The following is a 14,524-nucleotide window of genomic DNA, read 5'->3' as shown; positions in this document are numbered from 1 at the left end:
GGTGTCGGGGAGGCCGAGCAGCCAGCCCACCGCGCTGCGCACGGCCAGCAGGGCTGCTCACCAGCCAGAGTCACTTCGCACTGACCATGCCCATTTTTACGTTTCTTTCAGAGCCGGGGACGCTCAAAGCACTGGAGGTAAGACAGACCTTTAAAACTTTTCAGATAACGTTTGCATTGCAGGCTGTTTGCTAACTAATGTGAGCAGGCTGAGCTTTTAGGATGTTCAACGTGCCTTTGGAAATGGAAAAAACAGAGGCAGAGGGAGCGAGCAAGTGCTGGGGAATGAAAAGCACAGGTTTAATCAGAGGTATTTTTACAGCCACCTTGGGAAGGTCTTAAGTAGAGGGAAGACATGACTCTTTAGGCTTAACTTGGTGCGTGAAATGGAACTTCCAGAACCTTAGAGATTCAGGTAAGTCTCAAATAAGTATCGTGGCAGTGATGTGGCATTAATATGGGGGTCCGTTTCCTGAATTCTCGGCTGCAGAATTCCACAGAACCCCGAGGTGCTGGAAACGCAGTGCCTCGGGAGCAGGTCCCTGGAAGGAGCGGCTTTCATCCTGTGCGCGCAGAAGGAAGGGTGGCCCTCCTCCCGGGAAGCTGGCAGACCTGTGGCCGTCAGGAGACGTGCTGACGTCGTTCATCTAAGACTGTTTCCTGTTTCCAGGGCTTTTACATTTGAACACGACCACGATTCGTATCATGTCTTATTGATCAAATCAAGATCTGATAACAAATTCCCTTTGGTTTAACACAGAGTCTAACGTCTAATGGCTTAGAAGTATGGTGTCCCTGTCACCTCTTAGAATAAAGCTATTTTTTAAAAAATAAGAAAGAACTAAAACTGTGGGCCGGTTCCAGGCAACCATTGCCTTGGCCTTCAACCAAAAGTAACAGCTTTCTTACCCGACCTCCCCCCAAACAATGTCAGAGCACAGACAATTAAAATATAAAATATGCGTGATATTAGGTGAACCTAAGGGACAGCTATCTGAGAATTTTAGAGTAACAATGATAGACATTCTGCGCCAAATTATATTTTAACACATAATTATGTCTCATTAAGAGCAGCATAATGTTTAGTATGCGTTTGATAGGCTGGTGTTTCTATAGTTGGTAAAAATGAAAAGCAAGGCAAGATTTTCAAACAGGAGGTAAGTCTTTTTTCTATTTTTTTTTTTTGGTGTGTGCAAGCACGTCATTTTTTCCACCTCGGATATCAAGAGTGTGCTATGAGGAAATTCACATGCCCCTCCTCAGGGTATCAGTGGGCTGTATTTCAGAATCTCGATCCAGGGAATGTGTAACAAGATAATAATTTTAACTTAGGCCACACAGGTTTCTCTAGGGCTGAAATAAATGCCTGTGACATTTCTTGTAGTGCTTAGTCGACAGGTAGGATTTTTCCCCATCAGGACTGTAGGGACTGTTCTAGAAGCCCCCGTGAAGGTCACGGAGAGCAAGGCCTCCGTGTTCTTCCTCCCGTGCTGTCCCTAGGTCGCTGAGACAGGTTTCCTTGTAGAGCTCTCAACTTCCCGCAGCGTTACTTCCCATCGGTCCTCTAAGGTACAGACCATCTTTCCCCCAGGGAAGAGGATTTCACTTGATTTTATTTAAGTTATGTGAAGTGGGTGAAAGAAAGTGTGCTAATGAGACGTGGTTGGTAATTTTCACACGATCGTCAATAATTCTCCCCAGGCATTTTTTTTTTTTTTATACTCTTAAAAGTTACACATGAGGAATTCATTTTCACATTGATTTTTTAAAATCAGTGTTTTGGCGACCTGCTTATGAACCTTTGAATATATAATAAGTGTAATAATTTTCATTTCATGTGTGATCCTGCTAATAATCTCTGCTTCGGATGGGTAATTCTAGCGAGCTGCTCTTACACTGGCCTGTTTCTCTGGAAACCTCGGCTGGGTGTAAGGGAGGGCCGGAGCCAGCGGACTTCAGGGCCCGTCGTTCACTCCCTGCTCCCCACTGAGACTGTGGGGACAGTGCTTTCATGCTCCAGGCAGGTGCTTCTATGATGTTCAGGCCTCTTCCCGGGACTAAGCCATGAAGGCTTCTGCGGGCTCTGGAATTTTTATCGCCTGCCCCTCTCGAAGATCTTTCCTCTCTCCATGTACCAGTTTGTGGTCCTGTTCTGTTCCCTGTTCCATAGCCACGATTGTGAACATTTTATTTTTAATGTTTTCCTTCATTGTCAAGGTGGGTCAGCTTTCAGTAGCCACAAGACCCATGGGTCTCCTTACCCGCCCCTGGGATGTCCACCTCCCGTCCCATTGTAGAGGGGACCTTCAGAGGCCACCCCCGGCTCCAGGAAGCGAGGCCATCGCTGCATATACCTGTTTAATACGCATCTGCTTTAAATCTGTTCCTTCACACAGGGCTTGCTACCTTTAAAACAGGTAGAGGAACCAAAGCCAGTTCCATAGAGCAAATGAACCTGGGCTTGTTTTGTTGGTAAAATCAACAGAGAGAATTAGGTTTGTTCCAAAAGAGGCAGGAAGAGAGATTCTTAGACGATCAAGGTATTTCTTTCAGAGAAAGACAAGGTGGTAGGTAATGAGTTGAGAAGTAAAATTAGGTTCTTTTGTTGCTGTTCTGTTCACCCCCCTTCTAGGTAGATCAGAGGAGCTGGAGAAGGTTCTGACGGCTGACTCTTGACCTCCTGGGGCTGCACCCGAGCTCCCAGGGGTGCCCATTACATGTGCCCAACAGCCCCAGCTGGGGACAAGGTCTCATCCGGCTCTGTCCCAGGTTCTTGAGACTATAGATAGGGGAGGGGAATATGTTTAAATATGTTCCAAACATTTTTATGTATGTTCATAAACATTTCCAAATATTATATAATATAAAAATACATTTTAGGTGCTTTTTAAGTATAATAAATCTCAAACTCTCCAAATGCACTTGCTCTAAGTAGCTGAAATTCTCTCTCTTTTTTTTTAAACCGGATCATGGTTTGTTCCATGCCCAGTCTTGCTGTAGAGAAGTTTCCGTTCTCAGGGTCACTGTTTTTCAGTGACTTTCTGGAGGAAGAAACTAAAACATAAGCAGCAGGGCAATGACTTAGTAGAGGAATTTGTCCTTTATGTGAATTTAAACATTCAAAGCACCATGAAGTTAATGACAATAATAATAATAATAATAATAATAATAATAAACTCTCACTTAATAATCCTTACAGTGTGTCAGGAACGGTTCCAAGCACTTAACATAAATTAACTCATTTACTTTTTACCACAAACTCTGTGAGGTAGGTGCTGTTAGGATACAACCCCCATTGGAAATTGGGGATCCAGACAGGCACAAAGACGTTAATTAATTCACAGACAGGTGTGTGACGTTCTGAATTTGAGCTTGAACAGTCTGATGCTACAATTCATACTCTTAATAACTGCCCCATGTCCCCTGTTTTTATCGTAACTTCTAAGGTAATATAGAGTTACCCTTGAACTCAACTGTTGTTTTTCACGTTCTAAGTTTATAGTTTTTAAATAGGACTTAGTTTAGGGATTCTAGGAGTAAGCCCAAAGGTTGAACTCCCTTTTTTTTGGCCTTCCAAGCACTTTGAGAGTAGATGGTGGAAGAGCAGCAGGAAGACAGTTTCTATTGCACGTTAAGAAGGCGGAGGGCTATGTAGGAAAGAAATAACAAAATACCCGTCATTATATGGAAAACATTGTCAGATGTGTTCATTGTCCTCTATAGAGAGAGCTCTAAGACTTTCTAATAAAATTTTAGGTAGAAAAGTGTTTTTCTTTGAAAGCAGTTTTCGGTGAGTGATCACCGTGAGCTGTGACTCCCCATGCGTCTCCTGTCGTGCCTGGTCTGCCAGGGGGCCAGACCTGCGTCCTCTCCTCCCTCACAGCGGCTCTCCCTGTCACTCGTCTTTCCCGTACAGATGTCCATCTCCTTCACTGTAGCTTCCGTGCTGATTTTCACGATCCTGTTGGCCCTTTTACAAATCCACTGTGAAAGGAGTGGGGTGAAAAACAAAAATTATATTTAAAAGATTTCTCCAATTTGCTTTCACCTGAAAACCCTGACTGTCTGCTTGGAGGCCCTTTGGAATCTGTAAGAGCCCATTTCCCCCGTGTAACTTGTGAAAGGAAATGACAGGAGGAACCCAAAGAGGAACCGCTGGGTAATGTGTGCTGAGCAGAGCCAGGGGTGCTCTGCACACAGGCGCAGACCCCGACACACAGCAGAAGAAAACTACTGTTGTGAACGTCTGAGTGATACAGTCGTTACAGACGCAGCATTCCACCCAGCTGTGCAATAAAAAGTGAAAGTCAAGTCCTTTTTAATTAGTGAGATTACCGTAGTTATTAGGCGGTAATGAATTTAATATGAAACCGAACTTGTGACCGTGCGTTTTCAAAGCTTTAAAATCTCTTTCGTTTTGCGTCTCATGTGTAATTTTTGTAATGCACAGTTTTTCTTATGGGTTCCTTTTCTGTAGTAAGAATTGGCTGCTATGGTTCACCAACTGCATGCCTGGTTTATTTCTTAAAGAATTAAGATACAACTGCTCCGCAGTTAAAATACCATTCCCCTTTGGGGGTTTGCTAACTTCAGAGCTACAGGTCTTTGTTTGGAGGTACATCGTCTCCAGTCTCTGGCCTGTCAGGCTCAGAAAGAGCCGAGTTAGAGTTCTGGAGATCATATGTCTTTGCCGGGAGCATTTTCCAACCAAGCCGGTCTGCCTGGGCTTTGCTCTCATAATTATGACTTCAAAAAAATGAGCAATAACACCCAGAGATGGCGAAAGGAAAGATACTTCTTTCCCTGTTGTTACACTTACTAACTTAGCAAGTGGAATGGGTTCAAGTGGAAGACTTAATAGAGAAACGAAAAGGTTAAATGGTAAAAACAAACTTTAGAACCCAGTGTTTGAATCCAATGTAGTCATATTTTTTAAAGGAAAAAGTACAGTATTCATTGGCCTTCCAAAGTGTCACAAGTAATATACTTTAAAAACCCCCAATTTATTCAATTAAAAATTTTAATTAAAAATTTTAAACATACATTTGAGATATTAGCATCATGAACCTCTAGATATCCACCATCGAGATTCAACATAACAATTTATTTATTTAAGGTTTTACAGTGTTTATTAGATTCTTTACAGAGTAACACACTTTCCTAATACAAAACCTTTCTTTTATCTTTCTGCACAGAAACGGACCAATGGGCTGCGAAGGACCCCCAGGCCGGTGGATCCAGGTGTGTCTCTGGCCGTGCGTCGTGGTTATGACTTAGTGAAGCGACCGGGACAGGATATGGGGGTTGCTGTAGAAAGCCAGGCGGAGTACTGGCCTTTGTTCCTCGTGGTTCGGTATATAATGTGTGACCAGGAGTCAACAGTGTCGTGTGTCAATCATTTACCCGACAGTGGCGCCTAGGACAGGGTCACATGGCGTGTAACCGGCAGCTCCGCTCTTTCCCCATCAGCGGCTGAGCTGGTTATTTGCTTTACTGAACAGCCTCGGGCGCCTGGTGAACGCTCCCTCGTCCAGCCCACGTCCCCTGCGCCCTCCCGAATCTGGAAGGAAAACCCACCAGCAGACTGGTGCTTAAACAGGAGCATTTTCTACCTGGATGGCGGGCGGGGCTCAAAAACCAGACAGCTTCGGTCCCCTCCCCATTTGGGACAGCACCTTCCCTCATGCCTTGGGTAAACTGTGTCATGGGAGGACTTAGTCCGCAGGGAGCGCAGAGCTGTTTTCCATTTCACAGCGGGAGGCCTGCCCTGTCGTTATTTTAGGGCAGTTACTCGGTTGCCCATTGAGCAATGCCTTCCACAGTGTAATTACCAAAGATTTGTTCCGTCCGTGGTCATATTGTGGGTGAAGGGCATTCAAGGCTGAAGGAGTCCAGCTCTAGAACCGCCGTCTTGCTGGAACAGGATCCGGGTTATGGGTTTGGTTTTTGCACCGTCGAGGGCGCTCGCCTGGTTGTCAAGTTCGGTGTTCAAAGCTTTCTGACTGCTAACTGAAGCCACGCCCGTGGAAGCCACGCCAGCTCAGAGCTGTGCGAGAAGATTGACAGCTTTGTTGCCTCTGGCTAGAAATCGCCTCGCTGGCTTGCTGAGATCCGTTTCACTCTTTTAACCTCAGCACAAAATCAAGGCCATTAAAAAAAGAAAGAAGGGTTCTGGTTGACTTTGTAATAGTTCTGACTTCCCCAAGACAGTGCCCTCTGCAAAGGATTCTGCAGTCATATTTAGAAGTAACTACTATTCTGTTTGGTAGGAGTGTATGGCCATGAGCATTTTTATTTTTTTCTTATTTTTGTGAGTTACAGTATTTCTGTTTCAAAAAATTACCTAATCTTTATAAATGTTATTTTAAAAATATTTTCTCTTCTATGGGCATTTTCGTTTAATCCACCCTCCTTTCCCCCAAACAGGGAAGTGCATTTGACTGTTAACAATTTATTTATAGGCAAACGTGTTAGGAGCCCTTAGATTATTTGAAGGGAGACATTGTGAATTCACAGATTATAAACATGAGAAAGTGGGCCCATAATAAAGTAGTTTATCCGAAGGGCGATGGCTTTGTATAGGTGTCACTCTCCTGATATTCCAGTTTGTCCAGAAATCACGAAAGACTTCATGGAGAATGAACTCAGAAATGCAGAAGAAGTGGTATTATATGTTATGTTTGTAATTTTATACATCTGTATGTCTGTCTGTCTGTCTATTGAGAGATCTTTCCAGTAAGTATAATAAATTTATGAGTGCGTTCTCGTTTTCCCACAGTTCTGAAAAAAGCAAGTAGTTGATGGTCTTTCCTGTTGTAGCCCCTGATGTGATAACAGCCATTGCTCCCTGTAGGTGGCTTTTGACGTTAGCCTGGAGTTGTGTGTGCGTCTGGAGTTGGTTGTCTTTGGTATCTTCGCCTCTTTCTCTCGCAAGTCGCACCGCCGTGTTAGCGTTAACCCTGCTCCATGATGGTCTCACTCCCCATGACCACCGTGCGACTTGTTCGGTGGTCCCCACAGCGGTGTGAGATGCCGCACTCCCAGGACGTTCAGACGGGACCAGTGACGCCGAGGCTTCCTCCGCTCGGACAGACTGCTTCCACGGGCATTATCTTCTGTGAGAGCTTTTCCCGTGGCGTTCCTTTAAATTTTCCTTCCAGCTAATTTAGTTGACTTCTCCCCAGTGCTGATACACGACTGCTCTCCAGGGCCTCACTCGGGGTGTTGTAGAGAAAAGCAGTTAAACAGTTTGGGGGGCGTCAGATGGAACCACTTCATCAGATCTCAGTTTTCAGAGCCACGTACCAGGGTGAGTGATGTGTCTTCTCTGGAGACCTTCTGTTGTGGAAAAAGAACTTGCACGTCCAGATCTTCCCAAGCGAATCAGAGAATGACTAGCTTTTCCTGCGTGCGGCGGCCCTCTCGCCGTCTGGTTCTTGGCGCTCGCGGAGCCGGCCCCCTGCACTCACGCAGCATGCGGCCGCTGGTTGTCAGAAGCGTGGCTCGGGGCCACGTTGCCTGGGCTGCCGACCCAGCCTAGCTGTCCACTTGCAGTTGACCTTGGCCCTTTGTGTCCTTTCTGCGCTGCAGGCTCCTCAATGTCACAGAGGCTCCTCTGTCATATTTTGCTTATCTTGAAAAAAAAAGTTTTTGTTGATTTCAGAGAGAGGAAGGGAGAAGGAGAGCGAGAGAGAGTCATCAGTGATGAGGGAGTCACTGGTCAGCTGCCTCCGTCACGCCCCTCGCCGGGGATCGAGCCCGCAACCTGGCTTGTGCCCTGACCAGGAATCGAACTGTGACCTCCCAGTTCAGGGGTCGGCGCTCAACCCCCGAGCCACGTGGCCAGAGTTTTTGGTGCAGTTAGTAGTGTTTGTAACTGCTGAGTTTGAAAACATACAGAGCGTATTGTGGAGTCCTTTTCAGACCAAGAAAGATATGAGCTGTAGGTTTGCCATGGGGCGTGTCGGCACATTTAAAGTGTTCACTCTTTATTAATAATGGTGGTGAATCTTTGTAATTAATACTTGCACATGGCTTTGCAGTTTAGTTTATATTCTCTTGTCTTCTGTTGTGTGCTAAGAAGTTTACCAGTTTACGATCTTGACTGTTTTATAAATGTAATGATGTGTTAGATGCATATTCCGGTAGCTCTTTTGGAGTTTTTAAATATAGCGAGGTATTTTCATCAGCTTGTACTTCTCTTCCTGAGACATCAGATGCTAGATTCAGGAAAATAGCACTTAGGAGAGACAGATCAATTATTTCAGGAACACGGAGGTGCTGGGCCCTTTTCAAGCGCATGAGATCATAAATCTCAAGGAAATCTGAGCACCGGTATAATATTTTTCCCCTAAAGTGGCACTCAAGGTCAGAGCTACCAATTAAATTTTAATACTGAGCTTTAAAAGTGTCCTTCTGTCTAAGGACAGGCGATACGAGATTCAGTTTGCATGTGGCACATCTGTATAGCGGGATATGCCTTCTTCTCATCAAGTCCATGCTTTAGACGATTGCAAAATCGTCTTACGTTTGCGGGACACATGGCATCTTGCATTCGAGTCCACAGTCCCTCGCGTTTAAAACATTCCGGCAAATTGTTCCATTCAGTTGTTCATTGTTCTGTGTTGTGTTTCCTTGAGATTAGATGAAGTGGAGGGAAATAAATGTTCGGGTGCCTCGTCTCCTTCTGACCTTAGGTTACAGCGCGTGCGATTTGTGATAACCTTGAATAGCAAGTGGGCAGATAATGGGTGCACTGATAAGAGGTCTTTCTCGGCGCTCACGGCGAAGCCCTTGATTGCAAAGAGCAAGGTGGCCTGGAAGGCCTGTCTCATTCGCAGAGGCGACGTCTGACCGTTTCTCAGCGGAGCCCCCTTCCAAGAGGGCCGCTGTCTCCCCAGGCGGGCGGGCTGGTAGAAATGCCATTCCCTTTGTTCCTGCAGGAAGAAAGGAACGCGGGAGATCCCTCTTTCATCCCAACCTTGTGTCTTATAGAGCAGCGTGCGCCAGCAATGTCATTAATTACAAAACACGGCCCCTCTCCGCAAGGAATTTATATTCCGCCCAAGGAAGGAGACACAGGCTCAGGTCTTGATTTATGCACGAGTGTACATATTAAGATATTTTAATATTACAAATACTGTTTTAGATCCTGATTCACTATGGTGTGGCACATTGTCGTGAAAACAATGAGCGAATAGTCTGATAAACATATAAGAAATGTGATTGTGTAGTGTGGACACAAAAGGAATTGGGAAACACAAAAGCAAGTGTGGGCTCCAGTTGCTTTTAAGCTGGGTCATCCACATGTGCTTTCATTTATATAAACAAAAATTTTGCTATGCTGGTTTATTGTATTGTATTTCAGTTTATTACAGTTTTCTTTAATGTTTTAATTTCAAGGGATTGAAAAACTCCTTTCAAATCTAAACGGAAGTGTTGCTTTCTTTCAGAGGTGGTTTCAAACATATTGGCAATTTGCTCAACAGAGAAATTTTATATTTTTAGTTTCCAAATAAGAAAACATTGGGGAGAAAAAATGCCAACCTGGGGTTTTCAAAATCACTGATCTAAAAATACACTTCATGATTTCTTTTTCTTTTTTAAGGAGGCAGATGTATGTTGCTGAAGGCGTTAGTAAATGAGCTTTTGTCTATAATAAATAAGTAATAACATACCCATAGATGATTACACCGTTTCCATATTAATCAGTCAAACCTACTTTTGTCTTTCCTGTCACCTCTGAAACTAATTTCTCATCACACGTAAATCCTAATCTAAATATCGGGAGCATAATTGTAGAAGCGTAAAAATACATTTCACATAGAAAGAATGAACTTGAAAACACGGGTGTAGTAGAGCCCAGTGATGGAGATTCCTGCCGGGGAGATGAGGAAACCCAGCTGTGCGGGCGTCCTGGGGAGCCGGCTCCGGCTTCTAGAATCTCGGAGCTGATGCCAAGCCCCTGTTAAGCTGCGGACGACGGCGGTTGGTTGACCCTCCTGTGGTTATTAACAGGACGGCCTCTCTCAGTCCCTTTGCCACGACGACAGATTTCGGAAAGGCGCGTGGCCACGCTCGCCCGCGCCCTGCTGGCTCCGGAGGTGCCCTCTCCGCCCAGGCCTCGCCCCGAGTGCACAGGCCTCCTGCCGTCGCCCGCGGCGCGCCCACGCCTTGCCCAGCTGCCTTTCCTCTCTCAGGTGCCTCGGCCGGGGCAGGGCAGGGTGGGCGCCCAGAGACGGGCACCGGGATGCTCCTGGTGGGAAGCAGCCCGTGATTACCGGGTAAAACGTTGGCAGTGCTGCATGCAGGACCTACTTCCTTAATTTCACCAGTCTCTTCTGGTCTTAATTTGTGCAACTATTCCTGGAGCCGAGACTAGACCTCTTATTTTAAAAGATTTGTAGTTTTAACAATTTTTTTTTTTTTTTTAATCAAAATAAGAAAATTTCAACTTCGGTTTTATTTGAGAGATGCTGTATAGGTGTGTCCTCCTTTGCAAAGCAAATTCTGTGTTTTACAGCTTTCATCTAAGAAGTTTTATATGTTGCCATGAAAACATTAGGTGTTTGCCCAGCCGGTGTGTGGCTCGGGTTGAGTGTCGTCCTGTTCAGGGCACATGCCTGGGTTTCAGGCTCAATCCCCAGTAGGGGGCTGCAGGAGGCAGCGGATAGATGTTTCTCTCTCTCTCTCCCCCTCTCCCTAACTCTTTCTGAAATTAAAAAAAAATTAGGTGTTTAATATATATAGTCTTTCCTGCGGAAGCCAGTTGTAAGCAGGTAGAATACAGCTTTGGTGTCCTACCTGGCATATTGCTCTTGATGACCTGTTCAGGGAGTGTGTCTTTGCATGTCCAGATACCAACAGCTTTGTTGGTGGCTTCCTGTTATCTTAAGCGGCCCCAAGGAGAATCACAGGATATCTTGAGTTCAGGGCAGAACTTCCTTTCTTGAGACTGAGAATTCTCTTTCAGTTTCTTTAGAGCACATGGACAGGATGAGATGGATGAAAAATGAAAACATTCCTATATTTCTCCACCACCACCTGCTATTATATTGCTAATATTATAGCTTTGAACTCCCAGAGGAAGAAATTTGCCATTTAAAACATGTAATGCTATGCTTTGGGGATCCCATATTTTAAAAAGTTATGTATCTTCCATTTAAATTCAAGCGGCATCCAAGAACAGAATCTGGCCAACGGTTTTGAAAAAATGAAATGGCAACACCTTCTTGGAATCTGACTGTTCCAGGATGTTTTTTCCCTAGCAAAACAGGAAGAAATTGGGAAAAAAGCATATGGACTCACGTTGAGCATATGATGTATTTTCAACTTGAATTGGCACTTTATTCATATTTGTAGTGTGACCTAAAATTAATTTTGGTGAAGCATCTAGATTTGAGAGAAAAAGATCTCTATCTGGGACTAAATCAACATTTGGGGCATCTCATTAATCACTGCCTTATGTAACGGCTTTTCCCACCTAAAGAGAAGCCACTGGGATGAGAAAAGTTTATAATATTAATGCCAAGTGCAGATCTTGCCTCTCCAAAAAAGAGTTCATTAATCATCATCGGAGCACAAGAACAAACATACTTCATGTCTCTTGCCAATTTTTATCAATAACATTTCTGAAAGGCAAAAAAAACCTCCCCTGTTTTTCTATTTTTTATCTTTATCTGAAAAAGTTTTAATTTGGCTGTGATTGGGTTTGTGAGAATGTTATGTAAATTTAACTCGCTCTGAGAATGCCCATGCAGAGTAATATTGCAGTAAAGTGTACTGGTTGAGTTTGGGTGCCTGAACCAGAGGAAACTAGATACAGAGTCCTGGCTCAGCTACTTCCTGCCTGTGTGGTCATAATATGCAGAGATGTGCTTGGTACAGGGTAACTTGCCAGTAACAGGCATTGACAGAAATTCGTATCTTACAGGTAGGAAGCAGTATGGGCTTGAAGTTTGAAAACATGGGTTTCAGTCCAGGCTTCTGTGTAAATCTTTGGGCAAGTTAATAGCCTCAGCCCCCTCCTGCCCTCCCGACCATATAAAATGAAGGTAGAGATAGTTGCCTTAGCTACATCACAAGATTACCAATTGGCACAAATGAGCTAATGCTCTAATCAAGATAGAAAACCGAACCTAGTCATGACATACAAACTGGTGTCATAAGGTAAAAATAAGTACTGCGTTGTGGAATCTTCATCATTTTCATATATCTCAGCCTCTCAGTGTTAGAATTATGTGGCTGATTAGCTGTTTTGGTGGAATTTTAGGTCAGCCATATAGTTATTACAGTCTCTATGTAGTTTTTTCCAAAATTACCATTTACTGGAAATTTCACTGCTTTTTTTTTTTTTTTTTGTACCTGAGTCTTTACATCTTTTTTTCCCCATCTCCTAATTTTAAAAATTATTTACAAATAAGAAAAATTAATGACTAATATGGCACTTTAGCCAGTAGATGAAAGTGATGACAATCTTAAAAAAAAGAAAGGAGTAACAAACGTGTGAGAAAACAGATGCACCAATTGAAATGATCATAAATAGAAAATAAATCAATGTGCAATAAAGGTAGCTCCTGTCTACTTTTGTCTGTAATCTGTTGGCTTCCAAGTGTCAGAGGTAGGAATGCATCCATGGTGACATTTTCAGGCCCTTGGGTCAGAAAACGTGCTGATTTCCTACTTCTCTCTATTAGAAGACACACCCTTTCTTGTTCGCTTCTGTGGCCCCTGCTGTTGGAAACATCGTTAAAAGCCAAAAGAAGAACAAAAAATTTTGAGGTCATGGTAGACGGTGCAGCTGTGAGGTTTTGGAAAACCACAGAAGACAGGCAGAAGGAGTGACCAGCAACAGTAGTGGGGTGGCTCTTTTTGTCCCTCATAAATAAAGAATATCAGAAGTAAAAAATAAAGAAGAGATTATAAGGACACAGAGCCAGGCTTAGTTTTACTTTTTAAGTTAAAATAGTCAGGAAAGAAGAGGTTGAGCCAAGTAGCCAAGCAGGAGGGTTTTATAATGTGAAGAATAAAAGTGTAAGCAAGAATTTTTCTGTCTTCAGTTTCAGAGAACACTGACTTAACCTGTCTTCCTTTGTTCCCTGTGATCTTCTTGATCTTCTTATCAGCTCTTGACTTTTCCCCTTGGGGACGTTCTCTGCATAGTCAGCACTGATTCCCTCAAAAACCCAGAGCCCCGAACCCTGATTGCAAAAGAGTCGGAGACAATTTGAGTGAACACGTGGCGATGAGTAGCTTGGGAGCCAACTGCTCCAGGGCGCTCCTGTAATAACACGGCCAGCTAGAAGCCAGAAATTCCACTTAATGCATAGCCACCCCAATGGTAGGCTTCGCTGGAAAAAAAAAATTAATATGCAGCCTTAGAAATTCTTCCTGAACCACCTACATTCTTCAGAGAGATTTTTCTAGAACGGTCACTCACATCTTTTCCAGTTTGCACAAGCACAGGTTCTGGGACCTTGCTCTGAGTTTCTCCGCTCATCTCTCATGCTGTGTGTTTCATGTACATGTGCGGCAACTTTAAATTCTTATCTATGAGTTAACACGCTCATTGGCACGCTGGTGAAGTAACCATGGGGTGAATGCTAGGGTGATATTCATCCATGCGCTAGGAAGAATACGTTTATTTTTAATCCTCACAGGAAAACCTGTGAGGTAGATATGCCCATTTTACAGATGGGAGAGCTGCCCTGAGAGTTTAAGGCAGGTGCCCGAGTTCACATAAGTTACAAACACAATTGAAGCTGAGCTTTTAACCACAGTTTTATAAAAACTTAGAAAATTGAACCAGTGAAAACATGACTTGTTTTTAACTAATTTGGGAGACACAGGGCCACATATGCACTAAACGAGTGTACTTTGCCCAGAGATTCGTGTCGTGGCTGGGCTGGCCTCAGGCGTGGGCCGTGCCCGGCGCTCGGGGGAGGAAGTGAGGTGTCGGCTGTAGGGGACCCTTCTGCAGAGCGCGGAAGAAGCAGCGCTTGAACCGCTCACCCAGAGGAAGGAGGCATCTGACCTTGATGCCAGGGCTTCCAGGCAAGGGCAGTTTTGTAATTGCACGAATGTCCGGGTCCTGGGTGAGGATGACCCGAGAGGAGACTGGTCAGCCCTGGCAGGGCTTTTCTGAAGGGCCCCAGTCTGCAAGGGGGAGTCAGTAGGCAGGTCCGTGGCCCCTGGAGCACCTGCTGACCTCGGGTCACGGCAAGGAAGGAAGCTCATGCTAGATCCCTCATTAGTCCGTCTTCACTTTGCTTTTAATAGGATTAGGTAATAAAATCATAGCCAAACATCAGGAAATGACCCCAAACTAATGGAATCAATGTTGCTCTGTTTGTTCTTTATACGCACGGCCTTTCCCCTTAATGTCTTCATTAGGGTTTGTGTAAGATACAGGGTTGGGCATGACTTCGGCATTTTCAGTGATTTATAGATGATCATGTTTTCCCATCTCGTGTTTTATTGTTGGTCCCAATCTCTGTGGGTATAATCATAACATAAACCGTCGTCAG

The 14,524-nt window shown here is 44.3% G+C and overlaps 1 protein-coding gene across 2 annotated transcripts in view; it reads left to right on the top strand.

Annotated features, from left to right (window-relative positions):
- Positions 1-14,524, top strand: part of VAV3 (vav guanine nucleotide exchange factor 3) — a 157,537-nt gene that overhangs the window by 101,347 nt on the left and 41,666 nt on the right. For both annotated transcript variants that reach the window (XM_087827792.1, XM_087827793.1), the window contains exons 18-19: positions 112-137; positions 5,195-5,240. In XM_087827792.1, the coding sequence (XP_087683918.1) occupies positions 112-137; positions 5,195-5,240 (72 nt within the window). The remainder of the gene's footprint in view (positions 1-111; positions 138-5,194; positions 5,241-14,524) is intronic.

This window comes from Miniopterus natalensis, chromosome 19 (genome assembly GCF_054644295.1).
Source record: "Miniopterus natalensis isolate mMinNat1 chromosome 19, mMinNat1.hap1, whole genome shotgun sequence".
NCBI classification, from domain to species: Eukaryota; Metazoa; Chordata; class Mammalia; order Chiroptera; family Miniopteridae; genus Miniopterus; species Miniopterus natalensis.
Note: the sequence above shows the minus strand (reverse complement) of the source record. Positions and strands in the feature narration are given on the sequence as shown.